Consider the following 20,887-nt stretch of genomic DNA (forward strand, 5'->3'; position numbering starts at 1 on the left):
CCGAACAAGTCCGTGTTTTGAATGAAAGAACTGATTGATTGATTTTTCACTTTGGATAAAAGATTCTACAGAATGAACCAATGTGATGTTTGAGACAGGATCATTAAACAAGATGAATGTCACAGTTTGAGGTGCTGAATGAAATGAAACATGTTCTTCAGGATTATTTCACCTCATGAATTCATCATAACAATAACTGAAATCAAACTTATCGTGCGCAGGATCTTGTTTCAAAACTGTGGTAAATGTGTAACTTTGAACTATTGTCATGGCAACCGGCACACCAGGGTCCGCCTCCTGTCAGTGACGACATTTTCCAATGATCAGACATCAGATTAAAAATAAAGTTGGAGAAGAAACAAGACTTCAGACATCCAGCTGATGAATTCCTGTGAGAAACTCTTTCGATGGTATCCATGGATACAGCATCACAGACATAAAAACACCTGTTCATGTTCACAATGAGTGAAAATTCAGGTCTTTACCTGAGTGAGATGTTTCTTTGGTTTAAGCTCATGAGACATTTCAACCAATAGAGACGAAACACTTTTTTAAGATTCCAAGAAGCAAATCTCTTTGGGTAAGAGATCGAGTCCAGGGTTCATTGGTCCACTGGGTTAGGGTTAGTTCTTGGTGGCTCCAGGTTCAATCCCTGTAAACACAACTTTTTAAAGGACAAGGATGAGAGTTTGTGTCTCATGTTCTTTTATGACGTTTTCTCACTGTGAGTCCGAAGCTTCATGTGTTTGTTCCATAGTTTCAATTGATTTGGTTAGTTTGGGTTTCACTTTGTAATTTAGGGACAAAAGTTTGTCTGACATACGTACGTCCTGTTGTCATCGCCTATGTGGGCGGAGTCTACCTATACTTGACTCTGATTGGTTTGTAGACGGGCGTGTTGTTAGTTGGGCTGGTCATCTGGTTGCCATGGTAACATCATGATGTATCACAAGCAGCATCAGCACCTTCAGGCGCAGTACTATGGTACTCCAAAGTACTACAGTACTCTACAGTACTACAGTACTCCACAGTACTCTACAGTACTACACAGTACTCCACAGTACTCTACAGTACTACACAGTACTCTACAGTACTACACAGTACTCCACAGTACTACAGTACTACAGTACTCCACACTAGTTCAAAGGCACCAACTGAACGTCCTCGTGGTTCAAACATTATATCGTCGGAGGTGAAGACTGCAGCTGCTTCCTCTTCTTCTTCTTCTTCTTCTTCTTCTTCTTCTTCTTCTTCTTCTTCTTCTTCTTCTTCTTCTTCTTCTTCTACTGTTAATTCTGTCTCTACTTCCTGTGATTGGTCCAAAAGTCAAAACTCTCCAACAAAGTGTTTTCACTGCAAACCAACAGAACCTGGTTCAGTTTGATCCAGACCCAGAACTCCTCTTCTGCTCTGAGGAACCTTTCACACCTGATGTTCAGGTTCAGACTGAACTGAAGAGTCTGAAGCTCTGAAACAAACCAGGTGTGAACGAGTCCTGAGGTTCTGTTCAAGGTTCTAGAACATTATGTTCATAAGGTTTTCAGGTTCCATTAAAGTTAAATGTCAGAAAATCGTTACTAATAGGAGATTTTGTGAGTTTTACGAGGTTGTGAGTGAGACTTGAACTTGTAGATTTAGTTTGTTCTTTGGGTTTTAAGGTGCAGGTTGTACAGTCTGAGGTGAAGCCAAAGAGTTGTAGATATTTTCACTCAAGTTCTCCCTGAATCATTCTGGACAGTGTGGTCAGAGAGGTGTGTCGTGTGATCTTTCAAAACCAGAAGGTTTTGAAACTAGGTGGAATTTATTCTTGCACAAATTGAGAAATCTCAGGAGGTTGCGTGCTGCTGTTTTTTTCTGTAAAAATAAAAATAAAAAGAGAGAGGGTGTTTGTGAAGAGTTCTACAAAGTTTTAGATAAATTTGGATATTTTGTTTTAAAGTGAGATATTTGGGGATTTAAATGAGCGGTTTGGTCTTTGTACTAGAAGCAAAGCTGGTTCCAAACTGATCCAGGGTTTTATCAGGTTCTACCTGTATCATTCAAGTCACAGAGCTTTGAGAGGGTCAGAATGTGGCAGCGTGATCTTGATAGAGCGAGATGAGGATGTTTATCTACACAGATCCAGAGTTTTGTAGAAGACTCTAACTTTGCTTAGAAACGGAACCATGTGACAGGAGGTGTAGGAGCTTCTCTGTCACTTCAGAAGATTATTGGCATTTCTCATGGTGCTCTGGTGCCCCCCAGAGGTTCTCTAATGGTTCTTGTAAATTCAACAGTAGGTTCTTCCTACGTCTGGGAAAAGACGAACTGGAACTCATTGAGCATGAGCTCCACAATCTGGCTCTGGAAAACCATGTGGATCGTCATGTTGGGGGACTCAGTCTGTGGGCGGAGCAACGTGGGTCCAAACACGATGGCGACGCTTTGAACCGACATCCTGTTGGAGTCCTTGTGCTCGGTCACCCTGCAGAGAGAGGTTCAGTGTAAGTTCTGACATCATCAAATCATTGTGGAACAACGTTAGAGGAGTGACGACTCACAGACTTTAAATTAATCACGTGAACAAGTTTGAGAAAAACATCCATATTTCAACCATGGAAAACATCTGTTCAAACAAAACCACTGTGTAAAATAGTGGTTTAGAATATTTTCACTTCATGATCGTTTGTCTTCACTAATCAGAGCAGTTTCAGTCACGTGATCTTTGATCTCTGAAATCTAATCAGTTCATCTGTGAGTCTAAGTTGTAACATTTGGACCAAATTTGAAGAAACTCCCTCAAGGTTTTCTTGGGATATAACGTTCAATAGAATGAGACGGCCGAACAAACTAAAAACATGATGCCTCTGGTCAAAGGTGTCGCTGAGACATAATGAAACAAATCTTCCTCCTCTGATTTGTTTCCCATGTCTGACCCTGATAATCTTCTGTATGTGAAGGCATTTATAATTGTGTACTTAGCTTATTTTGGACAAACCACACGCAGAACAAATGAAGACAGTCGTCAGTAAACTCAAATCAACATTGGTGAGATACAAAAAGGATCTGTTTAAGACAAGTGAGATCCAGAGAAAATGAGATCAAAAAACATCCAAGATTTACTGAATGTAAAAAAACAAATATGATTCTTTCACCTAATGTGATTCTAAAACAACATCAGAGAGAAGAATACATTTTTGTGCTAAACATTCTGTATTTGATGTCACCCTTTTTCAGGGTGACATCTGAGTGTGTCGTCTGATCCTGGGTTAACAGTTTCTGTGAAACCAGACTGAGACACTGAGAGCTGAAGGTGCTGTGACGTCTCAGAGGTGAAACTGCTCGATAAACACGAGAACAAAACCAGTCCTGCTTCTCTGGTTCGGCTTTAGGTTACACTCACGTGTGCAGGTGTTTGAACAGCAGCTCCATGGTGTCGTGATTTGGCAGAGGCAGCGATCGAACCAGGTCCTTCATGTAGGACACTCTCAGACTGTGGTCTGGAACTTCTGCATGGAAACAAACAGAGCTGCGTTCACATGATGACAGGTTCAGCAGATGTAGCTAACAAGTAAGCGTAAAGTGCTACTGGCCGAACTCCAGATGATCTTTACTCACGATGTGTTGATAACATGAGCTTTTCTTTCATTGTGGTTTAAGTGAACAAGGCTGAAAACACTTCATTTCTTTTTCATTTATTTGTCAATGAGATGTTTTCACACATGAACTGAACCACTGACATGTTCCTCACATGCTCCTCACATGTTCTGCAGGTTCTCTATGTGAGAACAAATGTCTGAGTCAGTGTCTCTGGACATGTTCTGGATCTTCTCCTGCAGCCTCCTGGTAACATGTCTGTAACATGTCAGAGTGAGTCCATGTGAGGACACAGCAGGACAATGTGTGGAAGCTTCCCAGAGAGCGAGTGGACGTGTTGATGAGGTTTCTAACACGTGACGGACGTGAAGCTGGAAGAACACAAACATCTCAGGATGAAGAAGAGGAGCCGTACACGTAGAAGACGAAGACGTCAACTTGGAAACACGAGGAGGTTCCAGATCTTTTGGTGATGAGGGCCGACGCCGGTGTGGATGAGCTGTAAACAACAACACTGATCTTTCCACAGCAGAGTTTATACGTCATGTCCGGCCTCCTGCTGCTCTACAGGCTCCGCCCCTGCTGCTCTACAGGCTCCGCCCCTCGCCTGGATGTTCCCACATGTTCCTGTTTGAACGAGTCGGACCCGACAACCTGCTGCTGCTGCTTCACAGGACAAACAAACTCTTGTCTGAAAGCAGCTAATTTTGGGTTAAGCAGTTTTTCTTTCATTGGATTATTTTTAGATCAGAAACTTGGGACCTGAGAAAACTCCTACACCTGTTTGGATGAACACACCACTTGTTGGTCTCTGCATACGTACTTGGAGGAACATGGCAGCGCCTCTCGAAACTAGGGGATACAAACTAAATTATATTTTCTCTGAACTGTGTTTAGATCTAAAAAGCTTGGAGTTTGAGTCTGGAGATGTGAGGAGTCATAAATCTTCGAGAACCTGCAGAACTTGTGTGTTTCAAGACTAAAAGTTTGTCCGTTAACAAAATTATCAATTGAAAGGGACAAACATATTTCTGTGTTTGCTACAAACGACCAGATGTTGAAGTCTTCTTGTTCTTGTTCTTGTTCTTGTTCTTGTTCTTCTTCTTGTTCTTCTTCTTCTTCTTCGTTCAGTTTATTGGCGAGTGGCAACCAATGTTAAGATGCATTACTGTCATCTAATGTATCGTCTTCCCACTCTTCAATTCTCCACGTCTCAAAAGGGGGTTAGGGTTGGGGTTATATTAAGGTCATTATTGACTTTACTATAAAAACTAGAATCACCTCCTTGTGGTTACTTGTCTCCACCAATCAGAGCAGTTTATGTCTATGAGGTCACTAACCTTTAAACTTTTACCTCTAAAGTCGAATTAGTTTATCTTTGAATCCAACTGAATATTTAAAGTAAATCTGATGAAATTCCCTCTCGGCGTGCTTGAGACATCATGTTCACAGGGATGGATGGACAACCCGAAAACGGTATACCTCCGGCCAGCCACTAGGTGTGTCCGGTGCAGAGGAAGAAAAATACAATGTGTGTCTCTCTGGTTTAAAGGTTTGTGTCACATTTGCGTTGTGTACAATGTGAGATGTAGGCAGTACTGACGGATAGCAGCGATGAACTTGTCGAAGCAGCTGAAGGGAAACAGCGGCTCTGGAAGCTCCCGCAAGAAAAGTTTCAGAGCTCCGGTGATCACGTGGATCTCCTGCCACAGCCCATCGTCCAGGTCCAGCTGCTCCTCTGCAGAGACGACAACAACAGATTTAAACACATCATCTGCATAGAGTCACACCTCAGGTCAACTCCTCACTTTAAAACTTTTTATTTCAGTTATAATCTGCCACGATGTTGAGTGTTCAATAATCAAGACGCCTCCTAGTGGTTAATCTTCAGAGAAGTCCACATGATGCATCATGGGAAACAACAGACTGACATTTATTACCGTGATCAGCTTTATGTCGTAGTTTCTGGATCACAGCCAAGTTTCCACTGACTCTGTAGATACCATCAATGTCCAGACCTGACACACACAGACACACAAACATTTACATGTCACATAATATTTACTTAGTAAACCGAGTCTGTGTGTGTGTGTGTGTGTGTGTGTGTGTGTGTGTGTGTGTGTGTGTGTGTGTGTGTGTGTGTGTGTGTGTGTGTGTGTGTGTGTGTGTGTGTGTGTACCTCTCCGCTCTACCGTTCTGATACACTTCTGTACAAATGTGGGGATGGTTGTGTTTTCTCTGTGACACAGTGTGTCCAGGTGACATCCGAACACATTATCTGAACCAGAGAGAGAACGTTACAGACAAACGTCATGGAACATGTGTTCTATAGACATCACGTGTTCTACAGACCTCTGATGTATCCTTTCTCTTTGACGCTTTGCAGCGTCGGCCGACGCTGGAGGAAGCGTCTGAGTTTGGTCCGAACTCGTGTCTGCTCCGAGTCAACGCCTGATGAACTCCTGGTGGCTGAAAACAAGAAAAATACCCCGGGTCAGTATCAATGAATCTGATTGGTTTCAGACTCATCGATGAATCTGATTGGTTGATGAACATTTGAAATGTCTCAGATGTCTGTTTTTTTTGTGTCCTGTTTCCGTGACAGGAGAGACAAAATTATTTTTCTGTTGATCAACTACTCAAAAAGTTTGAAAGTGAAGTCGACTCACACGTCTTCCTGCGCTCTTTGTCTTCTCTGTCCGACGCTGCGTCGTCCTCGTCCTCCGTCACCACATCGTGTTCCTGAATCAGATTAGATCTGTTTACACCACTTCTGTACGTGTTAGGATGTGTTGTGTATGTATTCGTGTTTCTGTTCTGTTGTGTTTTGTGTCTGACGCTGCATCGCTCTCGTCCTCCGTCACAACATCGCGTTCCTGAATCAATGTTGTTGTGTTTTGTCGGTTTCTGTTGTGTGGTGTCTGTGTGTGTTGTCTGTGTCTTGTCATGTGGTGTCTGTTTGTTGTCTATGTTGTGTGTAATGTGTGGTGCGTGTGTTGTCTGTGTTGTCTGTCATGTGTGGTGTGGTGTGTGTGTGTCGTCTGTGTGTTGTCCGTGTGGTGTCCGTGTTGTGTCATTTCATGTCCGTGTGTCGTGTGGTGTCGTCTGTGTGTTGTGTACCAGTTGTCTGACGGCGTCCTGGATCACTTTGAGCCAGTCACTGATGATGCTCTCGGTGTCGTACTGCATCAGGAACTCACAACCATGCCGAGTCTTTAGCTGCAAACAAACACAAACAAATAACACCATGGTCACGCTGGTGTAACTATGGCAACAGACACAGAAGGTCCATGGTAACGCATATGTGGAGGTCCAACAGCCTGTAACCGTGGAAACAGGTCAGTACCTCTACAACGTTCTTCTTGGAGGACTTGTCTTTGGCAGCCCAGCTGACTGTAGAACCTCTCAGGTCCACCGTGTACTCTGGAACAATCTGTGACGCTTTACTCTGGAAAACGGAACGTCGGTTTAGTTGATACATTTAAAAACAGATGTTTTGGTCTCATCATCATCTCTTTGAAAAACGTTTGTCAGCAAAAGTGCAATGAATCCTGGAATAGGTCGGCCCTGAGATGGATCCACCCGTTGGAAACTTTGTTGAGATGAACAGACATATTGGAAAGAGTTTTCAATACATGACATATGAGAACCTGAAGAGGGCTTCAGTTCAATTATTACTGTTCATCCTGCGGGGAACATGAACCACTGCCAGATTGGACAGTACTATGTATGAAGACTCTCAGGGTCATGGGAAGTTCAAGAGTTGTACATGTGAACCTAATGCATCACCTAATGACTCATAAAGTGACATCATCGCAGCTGAACCTCTAACCAGACTCAAACCTGCCTGATGACTTTATCTGTGAAATCCAGTGAGTGTTCAGGTGTGAAACTGGTTCTTACAGCGTTCCCAGTCGGAGCAGACTTGGGGTCTCTGTGAAAGGTGAGGATCCCACCATGCAGGACGGTCCAGGACTGACTCCAGTTCTTCCTGTCCAACAACAAGACAGACAGTCAGCTCCAAACTAAATATCACCCTGATGTTAAAGAAGATCCAAAGAGAAGAAAATAAAACGTCTAAATCTGCTTTCAACCATAAAATCCTTCCTGCAGTTCAACAGAGTGAAGACATCATCGAAATACTGAAGCTCAGAGTTCAGTTTTTTTGTTCTCACCTGATCCTTTTGCCGTTATCAACTACTTTGGTCTTATTGATGATTCCTGCTTTCTCCAGCTGATGGCCCTGTGGACACATTACAGGTCAGCTTTAAAATGAGATTACTGTCTGTGTGTGTGTGTGCGTGCGTGCGTGTGTGTGTTGTTGTTCTTCCTCCCTGAAGGCTGTTACCCTCGAACCTCCTTTAGAGACAGAACTCCCTGAAGAAACCTCTATAACCCCTGGAACTTCATCAAGGAGCATTACTAGTTCTAAGTGATTTCTAGACTCTGCCACTCTCTACCACTCAATAATTCTCATCATGGATCCCAAGTGAAGTCAGTAATTGTTCTCTAGTATACCTTGAATCTCCCAGGACCCCTTCAATATAACATATATAAGACAAGCCTATAGGACAGCATTCTTCCACCTGCACAATATTATGAACATTAGGAACATCCTGTCTCAGAAGGATGCTGAGAAACTTGTTCTCTAGACTGGATTACTGTAACTCTCTATTATCAGGACGTCCCAGTAAGTCTGTGAAAAGCCTCCAGTTGGTCCAAGATGCTGCAGCACGAGTTCTGACAGGAACTAGAAGGAGAGATGATATTACTGCTCTTAGCTTCTCTGCATTGGCTCCCTGTCAAATTCACAGTAGAGCAGGAGGTAGAACCTTCAGCTACCAGGCTCCTCTCCTGTGGAACCAGCTCCCACTCTGGGTTCTGGAGTCAGACCCCATCTAACCCTAAACTTAAAATGTTCCTCTTTGATAAAGTCTATAGTTCTTGATCAGGTCCTGACACATCCCTTAGTTATGCTGCTATAGGTCTAGACTGAGGGTGAACTCCGATAATGCACTGAGCACTTCTCTCTCTATATATCTCCAGTAAATCCTCCCCTTAAAATCGCAAACCTTTCCAGGAGCCACATATAATCCTCATGGAGCCTTGGAATCTAGTGGAGGACTGGTAAAACCTCCTCAGTGACCCATTTAAAAGTACCCAACAAAACCCTTAAGGACCCATGTACCCTCTAAACCAGGATCCTTAACATGGACCTCCTAAAACCACGATCCACTGATCCTAAGTACTAAGGTCTCCTAAAGAACTCAAATAAGCTCCTCTAGTTGCCTTTAAGAGACCAGGAGAACCTCCTTAGTTCCAACATAAACTTTATGAAGCTCTTTGTCTCCTGAGAAGAGATCGACTGTCCGACTTAACGTCTGAATTATTCATTCTTGTTCTTGATTTTGTCGGTCCTGATCCAAGACTTCAGTATGTGGTCTCTGCAGTATGTGGTTTGAGGTCTCGGCAGGTTCCAAGTTCTATCCACAGGATCACAGTTGGTTCTTGATCCAGTCTGTGGTCTTTACATCAGTCAGTTACAGGATCCCTGAACTAAGCATTGTTTGGTCTCAAGAGTTAAATGATATTTTAAAACTCGAACCAGAATGAGATTCCACCACTAACTTCTTCAGATTTGAAGATATAACAGTCTGACCTGCTGGTGGCACCAAGAGGATCAACAAAGTCAGTGTCTGACCCAAGATTCATGAGAATTCATTTTGAGAACATGCTGTTAGCATAGCTACAACCATTAAACTATGTTCGGTAAATAACTAACGAGCTGACGAGCAGCTAGTTTTTCAGAACCATCCACCAGGAGAACCACCACAGAACCCAACCATTGTTTCAGACCATTTTTGACAGAGACAACCCAACAGACACCCAGCACCCAGTGGCCAATCAGGGCCCAGGACCTACATGAAGCTGGTGGGAGTCTGTGCTCCGATTGGACAGATTCCTCTTCAGTCTGTGCCTATCAGAGAACTTGATGAGGAAGAACAGGATGACATCACAAGGTGTTAACGAGACAATGAATGAATAAATGAGACAGGTGTGAGACAGGTGTGAAGAAAGATGAGAGACAGGCGTGAAGACAGGTGTGAGGCAGGTGTGAGACAGGTGTGAAGACAGGTGTGAAAAATGTTGTGAAGACAGCTGTGAGACAGGTGTGAGACAGGTGTGAAGACAGGTGTGAAGACAGGTGTGAAGACAGGTGTGAAAAATGTTGTGAAGACAGGTGTGAGACAGGTGTGAAGAAAGGTGTGAGACAGGTGTGAAGAATGTTGTGAAGACAGGTGTGAGACAGGTGTGAAGAATGTTGTGAAGACAGCTGTGAAGACAGGTGTGAGACAGGTGTGAAGAATGTTGTGAAGACAGCTGTGAAGACAGCTGTGAAGACAGGTGTGAGACAGGTGTGAGACAGGTGTGAGACAGGTGTGAAGAATGTTGTGAAGACAGCTGTGAAGACAGGTCTGAGACAGGTGTGAAGAAAGGTGTGAGACAGGTGTGAAGAATGTTGTGAAGACAGCTGTGAAGACAGGTGTGAGACAGGTGTGTTTACCTGTGAACTGTCGGGCGAGAGCCTTCTATTCGACACCTCCGTGAGGTCAGACACGTTTCTCCTGTGACCGAGAGCAAACGTCTGAAACACATCGAGGAGGAAACATAAATTCAGTCATTGATTAAATTATTGATTAAATTATTGATTCAGTCATTGATTTGCGTCAGAGTAGGTTCTTTCTACGTTTGTGTCACTCACGTCTTCGGCCACACTGTGTCTCCAGCTCCTGACCTGCAGAGTCGCTCCCTCCTCAGAAACTCCGTTTCCCGTCCTCCTTTGGGGCTGAAACCATCAATGACATTCATCAGAGAAAGATCAGGAGCATAAACTGATCGATCTATTGATTGATTGATTACCTCCTGCATCCTCCACTGGGAGGAGTTTCCATCTTTCAACTCCATCTGAGCTCTGGGAATCAGACCCACAGGCTGCTGAGGATTCTGGGAAGAAAATTGACAAACTACAGATGAAATGTGTGTGTGTGTGTATGTGTGTGTGTGTGTGTGTGTGTGTGTGTGTGTGTGTGTGTGTGTGTGTGTGTGTGTGTGTGTGTGTGTGTGTGTGTGTGTGTGTGTGTGTGTGTGTGTGTGTGTGTGTGTGTGCTTACCGTTGTAAACACAGTGTCATTAGCTCCCTCTACAGGATAATCTTCCTCTGGCAGTGGAGGCTAAAGTTTAAAAAAGAAACAACAGAGTTTGTTCTTCTGTTCAGAGTAAATAAAGTTTACGTCACGTCTCCACTTCCTCCAGAAATGAAGCTAAAATATCTCAAATACAAACACTGCCCTCTATTGGCGATGAAATTATTTGCAGTCAGAGTCTGGGTATCAAGGTCCAATCCTGACTCAGTCTCAGCTGTCAATCATGACGTCTTGTTTTTATATCATCAAATAACAAATTACATTACATTACATTTAGCTGACGCTTTTACCCAAAGCGACTCACAGTAAGTGCATCAGCCATGAGGGAACAAACCAGAACAACAAGAATCAAGTAGAAATGTAAACCAAACTGATCAGAAACACTTGAACAAACATCAGTGAGATAAGAGCGACCTGAAATGACAGAAACATCTTTAATAACGTCTACTTTGATTTTTTTGTTCGGTTCATGTCCCGTCTGTTAACATGGAGGAGGTTTATGACCTATACTGCAGCCAGACGCCGGTACCCAAAGAACATTGAATAAATGTTTGTGAATATAAACTATCTTAAAGGTTATTTCCAATTATTGGACATGGACTATGTGTATCAGTACAGTTTAGAAAGATTAAATGGTTTATTTGAGTATTTATGAGTGGTAGCTTAACATGCTAGCAGTCTGGCTAATGCTAATGCTTATGCTAATGTTAATGCTACTGATACTGATACTGAGATGCTGCAACCAATGTTGTTAACATAGCAAATGACAAGTATAACTGTGTGTCCCTCGTTGGTGTATGTTAAGCGTTTGCACCTTATATATTACAGGGCATAGCGTAACCCCATGACAGTTCTGCTCTGACTTTATTGTTATCATAGTTTTATTCTGGCATCTTATCTGCATCGTACCGGGCTGTCGTCATGCTTCCTGTTGCTTGGCGACCACAGGGGGGAGGAGGGGGAGAGTGGCTCAGGTGCAGTCCACGATGTGGCTCGTGTGATTGGGTTGAAGTAGTAAAATCTCCCAGAGGCTTCGTCCAGTAGCTGCTCCCAACAACAAGAATCCTGAGAGGAACCATGTTAGTAGAGAGGACACAGCTCTACTCACCTCAACTGACTTGACTTCACCTAACTAGATTTGAGTAGACCTAACTTTACCTAACTACACCTAACTAGACTTACTTCCAGTTAACTAGACTAACCTTCACCTAACTAGGCTTATCTTCAACTAACTACATCAACTACATCCATATGTTGCTATATTTCTATATATTTTTTTATATTCCTTACACTTAAGTATTGCAAGTTACTAATTTCTTGCTGATGTCTTTTTGACTCTTGCTGCTGTAACACTGCAAATTTCCCCATAATGGGACAAATTATTATCTTATCTTATCTTATCTTAACGAGACTTATCTTCAACTAACTAGACATTCACCAACATCCATGTAACAAGCAGTGATTGATATCCACTCTATGAATGAACAGGTGAATCTACCTGAGAGGAGGCGGGGGAGAGCAGCGGTGAAGGGGAGGCCAGTGCAGCAGGGGGCGCTGTGGGGCTGTGGGGGTCGGTCCAGGTTGTTTGTCTCGTCACAGGATGGAAATAAAACATCTTCCCGCTGTCGTGGTCCGTGTGAACCTGAGCAGAGAGACCAATAAGCTGCTTCTGTGTTCAGGTGCACTTTTGTTACAATGTCATTGTACCTGAGTATAATGACAATAAAGAATCTTTGAATTTGAATATTTCTACTGCGTTCAGGTTTATTTATTAAGTCTGTAGTTTATCTGAGAAATTAAAAACAAATGACTTCTTTCCATATTCTCTCCCTAACCCAATCAAATTTTTTAAGCTGGGTCTGAACTTTGACCTCTCAACCCGGAGTGTAAACACGCCCACCTACACCGGCTACTGACCACAGCTCTCGACTGCGCCGAGAACTAGCTGCTAACAAGTTAGCTTCCATCATCTGAGGTAAAGTTCATGTTTAATAAGCCGAAGCTAAATCAATAAGGTCCTTGCACGGTGCTCGGGCCCAATAAAGACAAACTAACAGTTAACGTGTCGGTGTAAAAACCTTCTCCAGCGACTGATACCAACAGAATCACAGTAAATGTGAGAGAAGTGAGTGAACACGGTGTAAACACAGCTCCTGTTTTGCTCCGGTGATTCTCTCTCGCGTGACCCGTTGCAGCTGCTGCCTGTCCGTTAGGGTTAGGGTTAGTCAAAGAGCCATGCCTCCATAATTAACACATTTTGAGCTCTAATATATAATTAATTACGAAATTCTTTTCAGAAGGACCACCAGATCTCTTATAAGACAGGGAATATCAAGCGGATAAGACCATAATCAACCGTGGGTCATTTTTTTGACAGAGTATTTCATGGGAGAAAGTGGCGGTTTTTGAATGGCAGCCTATGGAGCCAGAGTTTTCTTAGAGCCAGTTGATCCAGCCCCTGCTGGATCCCGGCGGTATTACACTTTTAAGCACTTCTGCATAGGCTTCCTCTTTTGGAACCCGAACCTACGTCCATTTTTATATACAGTCTATGGATGAAACACTAAACTATTAAAAATGACCTGGAACTAAAACTGTGTGAGTTGTGTTGAAGTGTCTTTGAGCAGGGCAGTGAAGTGTCACCTGAGCTGTAACTGGAACTGAACAGCTCAGGTGACATGTGATGAAACTTTAATCACCTCAATTCAACGGAAAGTTAAAGTGTGAAATCTGATCAAATCTGATGAAGGATGAACAGGAAGAAAAATATGAAAGACACGACTTCATCAAAGATCTAAACACAGTCAGATACAAAAACTGTGAGAATGAACCAGACACTGATAAATAAAATGTAATATCTTAATCAAATTCAAATATATTTTAGTGTCTCAACAACAGACTGCCAGAGGTACGAGTTTGCCTTACCTGCCACTCATCCTGCAGGCTGATGGGGGAGGCGGGGCTTTTTATGTCAGAGGAAGAGACTGAAGAAGGAGAAGGTGTATGGCCTGTAGGGAAGGGGGCGGGCTCGGTTGGAGGTGGCGGAATAAGGAGGTCGTCAGAGTCGTGAGACGTTTTCTTCACAGAGATGTTTGCATAGATGGGTGAGTTATGGCCGAGCGAGCTGGGGTCCTGTGGAGAGAGAGAGAGTAGCTACAGTTACGGGTTCAGTTCGAAGGATTTAGTGACATCTAGTGGTGAAGTTACATGTTACAACAAACCCTCACAGAAGCTACAGTGGCCTTCGGGTGACACAACATATGTCTGCTCTGTAGAAAAACGTCATAATATGAGAAGGAGGAGCCTGATATAACAAAGATGCTCAGTGTCAGCTGATCAAACACAGATGACATCACCCTGATGAAATTATTTGACATTTCCTGATGACTGATCCTGAGTCCTGATGAGGCGAAGTTCAAACTGAGCCATGTGACTTCAGGTCGTCCCTGAACGTCAAATGGGACAGACCACATTACACCATGATCAGGTGTCTTCTCCGAATATTTGACAGTGGTCAGAGGTCAAACTAAAAAGTTCTACATTAACCTAAACACACTTCCTGACCACAGATGAGCATTTCCTGCTGATAGTTGAGTTCAGGACCTGTAGGCTTACCCATAATGCCTCTGTGATATTAGGATCAGGATGTTATTGTGTCCAACTGAGACTGAAGCTGTGTCATGTTGTCTCCCTAAAGATCCCTCTGTAGCCCCACCCCCTCACTACCTGTCAGACTGGAGACTTAAATGATCATGAAACCTGCTTCAATATTCACACACACACACACACACACACACACACACACACACACACACACACACACACACACAGTTGGGGTTCAGGTGTCGATGTCTCAAAGTGCTCACACACTATCGTTATTATTGTTTTTGTCATTATTTCATTTGTTTTCCAAAGTGATTTTTTTACAGTACACGGAGAGCAGCTGAAACATGAGAAATAACCGAGTCTTAACCAAACCAGTCAGACCAGTTCACACACACACATCTCTCTATAGTTGTGAGGACCAGACAAAATGTCCTCACAACGATGGTATTGAACCAAATATGGCCTCATAACTATAGATAGACGCGCACACACACTCACACACACACACAGACACACACACACAGATGTCAGATTGTCTTGTCCTGCAGGGGTCACTGCAGCGTTGTCCTCTCACAGTTTCCTGTCCGACCCAGAACACATCCTGCCAGCTGTGACATCACTACATCCTGCTGACCTCATCACATCCTGCTGTGACATCAGCAGGCAAACACATGTTCTGACACGGGCAAATTAGAGGAGATTTAAACAAGATCTGCTGATGACCATGTGAACAAACTTCCCAGCATGCTTTGTTTGCGTGGAGATTATTTTTGTAGTTTGAACTCTAGAATCCCCATGTCACCATCGTTTGTCTCCACCAACCAGAAACTAACAGATAACAGTGTCAGTCTGCAGAACATTTTGATTTCACAGTGAAGTTGACCTTTGACCTTTTGGATAACCCCAACCCTAACCCTGAGGCGGACATTTCCGACACACACTCGTAGTGGTAGACCAATCACAACAGAGTGGTCCAGGAGTAAAAAAAACTTGAACAATCAGAGCCTGCAGAACCTTAAGGTTGGGCTGTCCAACACCAGAATCCAATATCCTGTCCTGTTTAAGATCTAGTGTCTCAGGTGTCTTACCTGTGTGGGAGGTGGGGCAGGTGCAAGTTCAGGACCAGGTCCAGGACTCACTCTTTCTCTAACCAGAACCTCCAGGTCCAGGTTCAGGTCTTGAATGGACTCATAAATGTGGTTTGAATCTTGCTCCTTCAGTAAATCCCCCTGCTCCTTGCTGCTCTCCTCCACGCTCATCTCCTCCTCTGCCTCCTCCTCTGGCTCCATCAGGGAATCCTTGTGGTCAGGGCAAATTTCTGACAATGAGCATGTGCTTTGGATATCATTATTGGGGGGGACTATGGGGACCACAGGGACCACTGGCATCTCTACCGGTATGGCTTGGGTCTGGGGCCGTGATACAGAGAGCGGGTCTGCTGGACTGAAGGTGGGAACTCGTGGTTTTGCAGAGTCCTTCTGGTCATCCAGGCAACCCGGCAGGTGGGGCAGTTTTTTGCTCAGACCGCCATCGGTGATGTATGTATTCCTGCTGGTTGTTGCGGTCGCAGTCTCTGCAGGACCACCAAGAGGGTTGCTGGTCTGAACCAGCTGCGACAGGTCATGAAAATCCAACGGGACGCCAAATGTTGACATGCGGTTCTCAGTCTTACGGTACCCAGTAGATGCATCTGGTTTAAGCCGGATTGTCACCTCATCCCCTTGTTTGATTCTGTTCCCATTGGGTTCCTCCAGAGTCTTTGGAATGGGAATGGGCACAGGGACTGGGGCAGCCACAGGAACCAACACTGGCTCAGCACTGGTTGGATCATCAAAATCCAAGGGGGAGGGGAAATCCACTGGCAGCTCCTTGACGTACTTGGCAGGGATGTAAAATGGCTTAGAGCTGCTGTCACGCTGAACTTGCCACCAGTGGTCATTGGTCTTTGCTAGCAGTACATATCGCTCATTGGGTTTGATGGAGACCAGCACCCCGTCCCGACCCTGGTACTCATACTCAAACTCTACCAGGACCAGACCCAGCCCTGAAAAAATTAGTCCAGATCAGAGGATCAGAATAATGAAGGGCAGTGTGATATCAATAGGCATTAATGCTAATGCTAACTCTCTTGCTGATGCTGCTAACATAACTATTGCTACTTTACAGGCTGCTAAAATTACTAACGCTAACATTACTACTGCTACTTTAACTACTTCTAACATTACTACTGCTACTTTAACTACTGCTAACATTGCTACTGTTAACATTACTGCCGCTAACATTACTACTGCTACTTTAAATACTGCCAACATTACTACTGCTACTTTAACTACTTCAAACATTACTACTGCTACTTTAACTACTGCTAAAATTACTGCTGCTAACATTACTACTGCTACTTTAACTACTGCTACTTTAACTACTGCTAACATTGCTACTGTTAACATTACTGCCGCTAACATTACTACTGCTACTTTAAATACTGCCAACATTACTACTGCTACTTTAACTACTTCAAACATAACTACTGCTACAATGACTACTGCTAAAATTACTGCTGCTAACATTACTACTGCTACTTTAACTACGGCTACTTTAACTACTGCTAACATTACTACTGCTAACATTACTGCTGCTCCTTTAACTACTTCTAACATTACTACTGCTACTTTAACTACTGCTAACATTGCTACTGTTAACATTACTGCCGCTAACATTACTACTGCTACTTTAAATACTGCCAACATTACTACTGCTACTTTAACTACTTCAAACATTACTACTGCTACTTTAACTACTGCTAACATTTCTGCTGCTAACATTACTACTCTTAACATTACTGCTGCTTCTTTAACTACGGCTACTTTAACTACTGCTAACATTACTGCTGCTAACATTACTGCTGCTACTTTAACTAAAGCTACTTTTACTACTGCTAACATTACTGCAGCTAACATTATTACTGCTACTTTAACTACTGCTACTTTAACTACTGCTAAAATGACTACTGCTAAAATTACTACTGCTACTTTAACTACTGCTACTTTAACTACTGCTAACATTATTACTGCTACTTTAACTAGCATAACTACTGTTGTGTCTAAAAGTTTAACAACAAATTTAAAAGAACTAACCTCTGCCAAGCACGGAGGAGGTCGCCGCCATTGGGGATGACCCTTGGCTCCTCAGACCACACCCCCTCAGGTAGTTAGGCAGGTGAATCTGATGGTGAGGGGTCACAGGTCACACCTCATCAGGAGCCCCTTTAAAGAGAGAAAATTGTGATCAGGGCGGATTCATCAGAAACTGTTGTGGTGGTGAAGAAGACATGAATCCAACATTCACAGTGTCAGTGAAGCTGATGACATGAACACAAGTTAACACAAGCTAACTTGAGTCAGGTTGATTAAACCAGACTGGAGCCTTGTGTCAGTGACATTGTGACGACCGAGCTGATGTGAACCAGGATGTTCATCAGTCCACATTCTGACAAAGTGTGAACGGACACAAGTTCACTTGTGTGGCTGCTGGTGTCACATCCCGACACTGAACAGCAACCCAAAGGTTCCAGCAGCTCTGTGAACGTTACTATAACTCAGGTTCTTCAGTCAGTGTTTGTCTGCAGATGAAGATCAGATTCCTTCACTTTATCTTAACCCTCATTTATGTTCAACGTTAGATACGCATACAGGAAGAGGCGGAGCAGTACCACCTGAAATCATCGGGGGGCAGTGTAGTTTATGTAAGATGACCAGAGAGAGAACTACAGACGTCTATATCATTATCACATCCTAGTATGTAAGTAGTATGAAGTATGTGACGGGTACATGGTTTGAAACAGACTTATGTATCTGTTTTCACTTGTGAAGTCAGAATAATTGAGTTGAGAGTCACTCAGTGCGTGAGAACACAAAACCCAAGAGAGGAATGAGAGTTATGTGTTTCTCCTTCATGTCAGAACAAGTCAAACTGATCCCGACTCATCTTTTCACCGAGGGTTAAAGACTTTGTCTACATGTGACAGAGCCTGACACAACAGCATTAGTGGAGGGACGTCCTGTATCACACGAGTAACGTTAAACTCACACTTATGGAGCTAAATTCAAGCCAAAACCTAACAAAACAAAACATGTTTTACAAGTATCCTACCATTCACTTACAAACAGTGTGGTTTGCAAATACAAAATGCACCTGACAAACAAATACACTTCTTGTTTCTAATAAATGATGCTTCAGAAACAAATAGCCTTGAGTAATTCTCCCTCCAGGCAACCACAGCAGGTGGCGCTGTGAGCCAACACACAGGCCCAACAGACAGTCAGACTGTCTGGTGCAGGTTAATATGTGGTCGAACGATTCGGTTTAGTCCAGTTCAGTTACCACAGATCTAACAGAGGCAGATATCTTCATCCTGAGATATTTTAATTATTCCAGTTTCACGTCCGTCACATGTTAGAAACCTCATCAACACGTCCAAACGCTTACTGTGAACTTTCCAGATACTTTACCAAGTGGCTGCAGGAAAAGTTCCAGAAAATGACAAAAGGACAAACAGTCACATGTTCAGTGGTGGAGCTGATACATATGTTGTTTAGGAGCCTCTTGGCAAGGCATCTCACACACACACACACACACACACACACACACACACACACACACACACACACACACACACACACACACACACACACACACACACACACTTGTTGCCAAAACTTAAACTGTAACTGAAGGTTAGTCACAAAAATGTGCTCACACTCTAAGTGGTCTTCACAAAGACAGATGTACAAGCACACACACACACACACACAACAATAGCAAGAGGCAGATCTCCGACCTTTCTATTTACAAAGGGAAGTGTCAGCTCTTCCTGTCTGCTGCAAGCACCGCCCACAAGGCTGTGTGGACTCCACCCCTCAGTGACATCACAGTATGTGTGTTTCCTGTCTTTGTGATTCTGTTCTGGATGTTTCTCCCACACTGATCTATCACCTGTAACTGATCAATAACTACGATCTGATGTCTGCTGCTGCTGTTTGAGTCGTCAGATGTAGAACCTGAAGTTTCTGATCAGATGTCAAACACTGACTGAAACAATATCAGTGACGGGCCCTTTAAGAGTCGCTCTGAGTCACTCACACCTGAGCCAGGTGTGTTTCAGGTGTGTGTGTGTGTGCATATGCTGGAATGCTGCCCCCCCCCCCTTTCTCTCTCTGTTTTTCTCTGCCACACCCACACCAACCGGCTGGTATGTAACACACACACACACACACACACACTGTTCGACCGCAGGACTGAAGTGTGTGTGAAAATAAACTGAACTGTCAATCATCAAACCGAGGTCAGGCGCCTGTGGCAGGACACGCCCCATCAACCAATCAGAAGAGAGGAAGAATTTAAAGGAGAAACTGCCTCTGCTGCCCACAGGGTGTCGAATGACATCATAAACCCAACAGCCACTGTTTTTCAACAAGATTGTTCAAAATAAACTGGAATATTCAGAGAGCGCACAGCAAATCCTCCTCTGTGATTGGTCGTCAGCTGATGGTCAGCATAAAAAATCAGAGGTTATTCCTGTGGTCATCAAACTGCAGGTTACCATGGCAATAGTCCTGATGCTTCACGCTCTTGAAGCAGAAAAGTCCCTCTAGTAATCCTGGAACCTCCTCAGAGACCACCAGGAACCCAAGGACCTCCAACCTGCACGATCTCCTCCTGAGTGATCTACATTCAATCTACACTTAAATTAGTTTTTGTGAAAAGAGTCTGAATCATGTTTCTGTCTAATGTTTGTACAGAATGCATCTTTAAATTCTATAGGACACTGATTGTATAGATGTTGTAATGTGCTCTTCACAGTACAGTGTTTGTAGTACACAAGGAAATACATACTTTATTGTACATACAACGTTCTGGAACCAGTGTAAACCAAACTACTGTAAGAAAAGTTTTAAACGTTTATCCTCATTCGTTATTTAACATTTTTCAGACGTTTACACACAGGAAACCTGCAAGAGTTAATTTCTGTCGAGCGAAACACATTCGAGCCAACAACACACACACAGACTTTCACCCTATATGATTATAGAGTCCCCACAATATCAGTGTTGGAACAAGTCCCCATACCGTGGGTTTAACAAACACAGAGAACTGTTAAAATAAAGTTTAAGATAAAAGAGTTTTACCTGCAGTGAAGTTCAGACCCACTCATCCTGTTTTTTTCTCTTCTGGTCCTGAAGGGGTGAGTCCAAGTCACACAAACAGGTTCCTCCTCTCTCTGGCCCCGCCCATCTGTGACCGACCAGTCCCATCTTGTTGCACCAACCCAGTTTACATCCTGATTGGTTCACACCTGCAGATCAACAGCGCCCTCTGGCCGCACTCTTCAGGTGGTGCATCATTTGGATCAGGTGTTATCCAAACTTTATAGTGTTGGATGAATGAAGCAACAATAAATTTGCTCCAGCAAAAATAAAAAGTAATTAATGTAGAAAAAAAAT

The 20,887-nt window shown here is 43.4% G+C and overlaps 1 protein-coding gene across 2 annotated transcripts; it reads right to left on the reverse strand.

Annotated features, from left to right (window-relative positions):
• Positions 1-1,372: 1,372 nt before the first annotated feature.
• arhgap27l (Rho GTPase activating protein 27, like) lies at positions 1,373-20,633 on the reverse strand. Of its 2 annotated transcripts, XM_035181382.1 has the most exons (22): positions 20,573-20,633; positions 17,522-17,650; positions 15,476-16,431; positions 13,707-13,913; positions 12,280-12,423; positions 11,691-11,846; positions 10,749-10,808; positions 10,498-10,581; positions 10,340-10,423; positions 10,142-10,222; positions 9,499-9,564; positions 7,752-7,819; positions 7,480-7,567; positions 6,923-7,024; positions 6,697-6,795; positions 6,246-6,318; positions 5,929-6,045; positions 5,756-5,854; positions 5,517-5,594; positions 5,180-5,314; positions 3,383-3,488; positions 1,373-2,464 (listed from the first exon to the last, which is right to left on the reverse strand). In XM_035181382.1, the coding sequence occupies exons 2-22, from the start codon at positions 17,550-17,552 to the stop codon at positions 2,287-2,289; spliced, it is 3,012 nt and encodes a 1,003-aa protein (XP_035037273.1). In that variant the 5' UTR covers positions 17,553-17,650; positions 20,573-20,633; the 3' UTR covers positions 1,373-2,286. The 2 variants fall into 2 exon arrangements, with proteins under 2 accessions (XP_035037273.1, XP_035037276.1); XM_035181385.1 differs by lacking the exon at positions 9,499-9,564.
• Between the last annotated feature and the right edge of the window lie 254 nt (positions 20,634-20,887).

Source organism: Hippoglossus stenolepis, chromosome 16, assembly GCF_022539355.2.
Source record: "Hippoglossus stenolepis isolate QCI-W04-F060 chromosome 16, HSTE1.2, whole genome shotgun sequence".
In the NCBI taxonomy this organism is placed as follows: domain Eukaryota; kingdom Metazoa; phylum Chordata; class Actinopteri; order Pleuronectiformes; family Pleuronectidae; genus Hippoglossus; species Hippoglossus stenolepis.

Coding starts and splice junctions, on each gene's coding strand:
- arhgap27l (XM_035181382.1), bottom strand. CDS start 17,552: ATGGCGGCGACCTCCTCCGTGCTTGGCAGAG. Junction 7,025..7,479: donor CTGCTCCGACTGGGAACGCT/GTAAGAACCAGT, acceptor TCCGTTTTCCAG/AGTAAAGCGTCACAGATTGT. Junction 5,315..5,516: donor ACGACATAAAGCTGATCACG/GTAATAAATGTC, acceptor TCGTCTCTGCAG/AGGAGCAGCTGGACCTGGAC.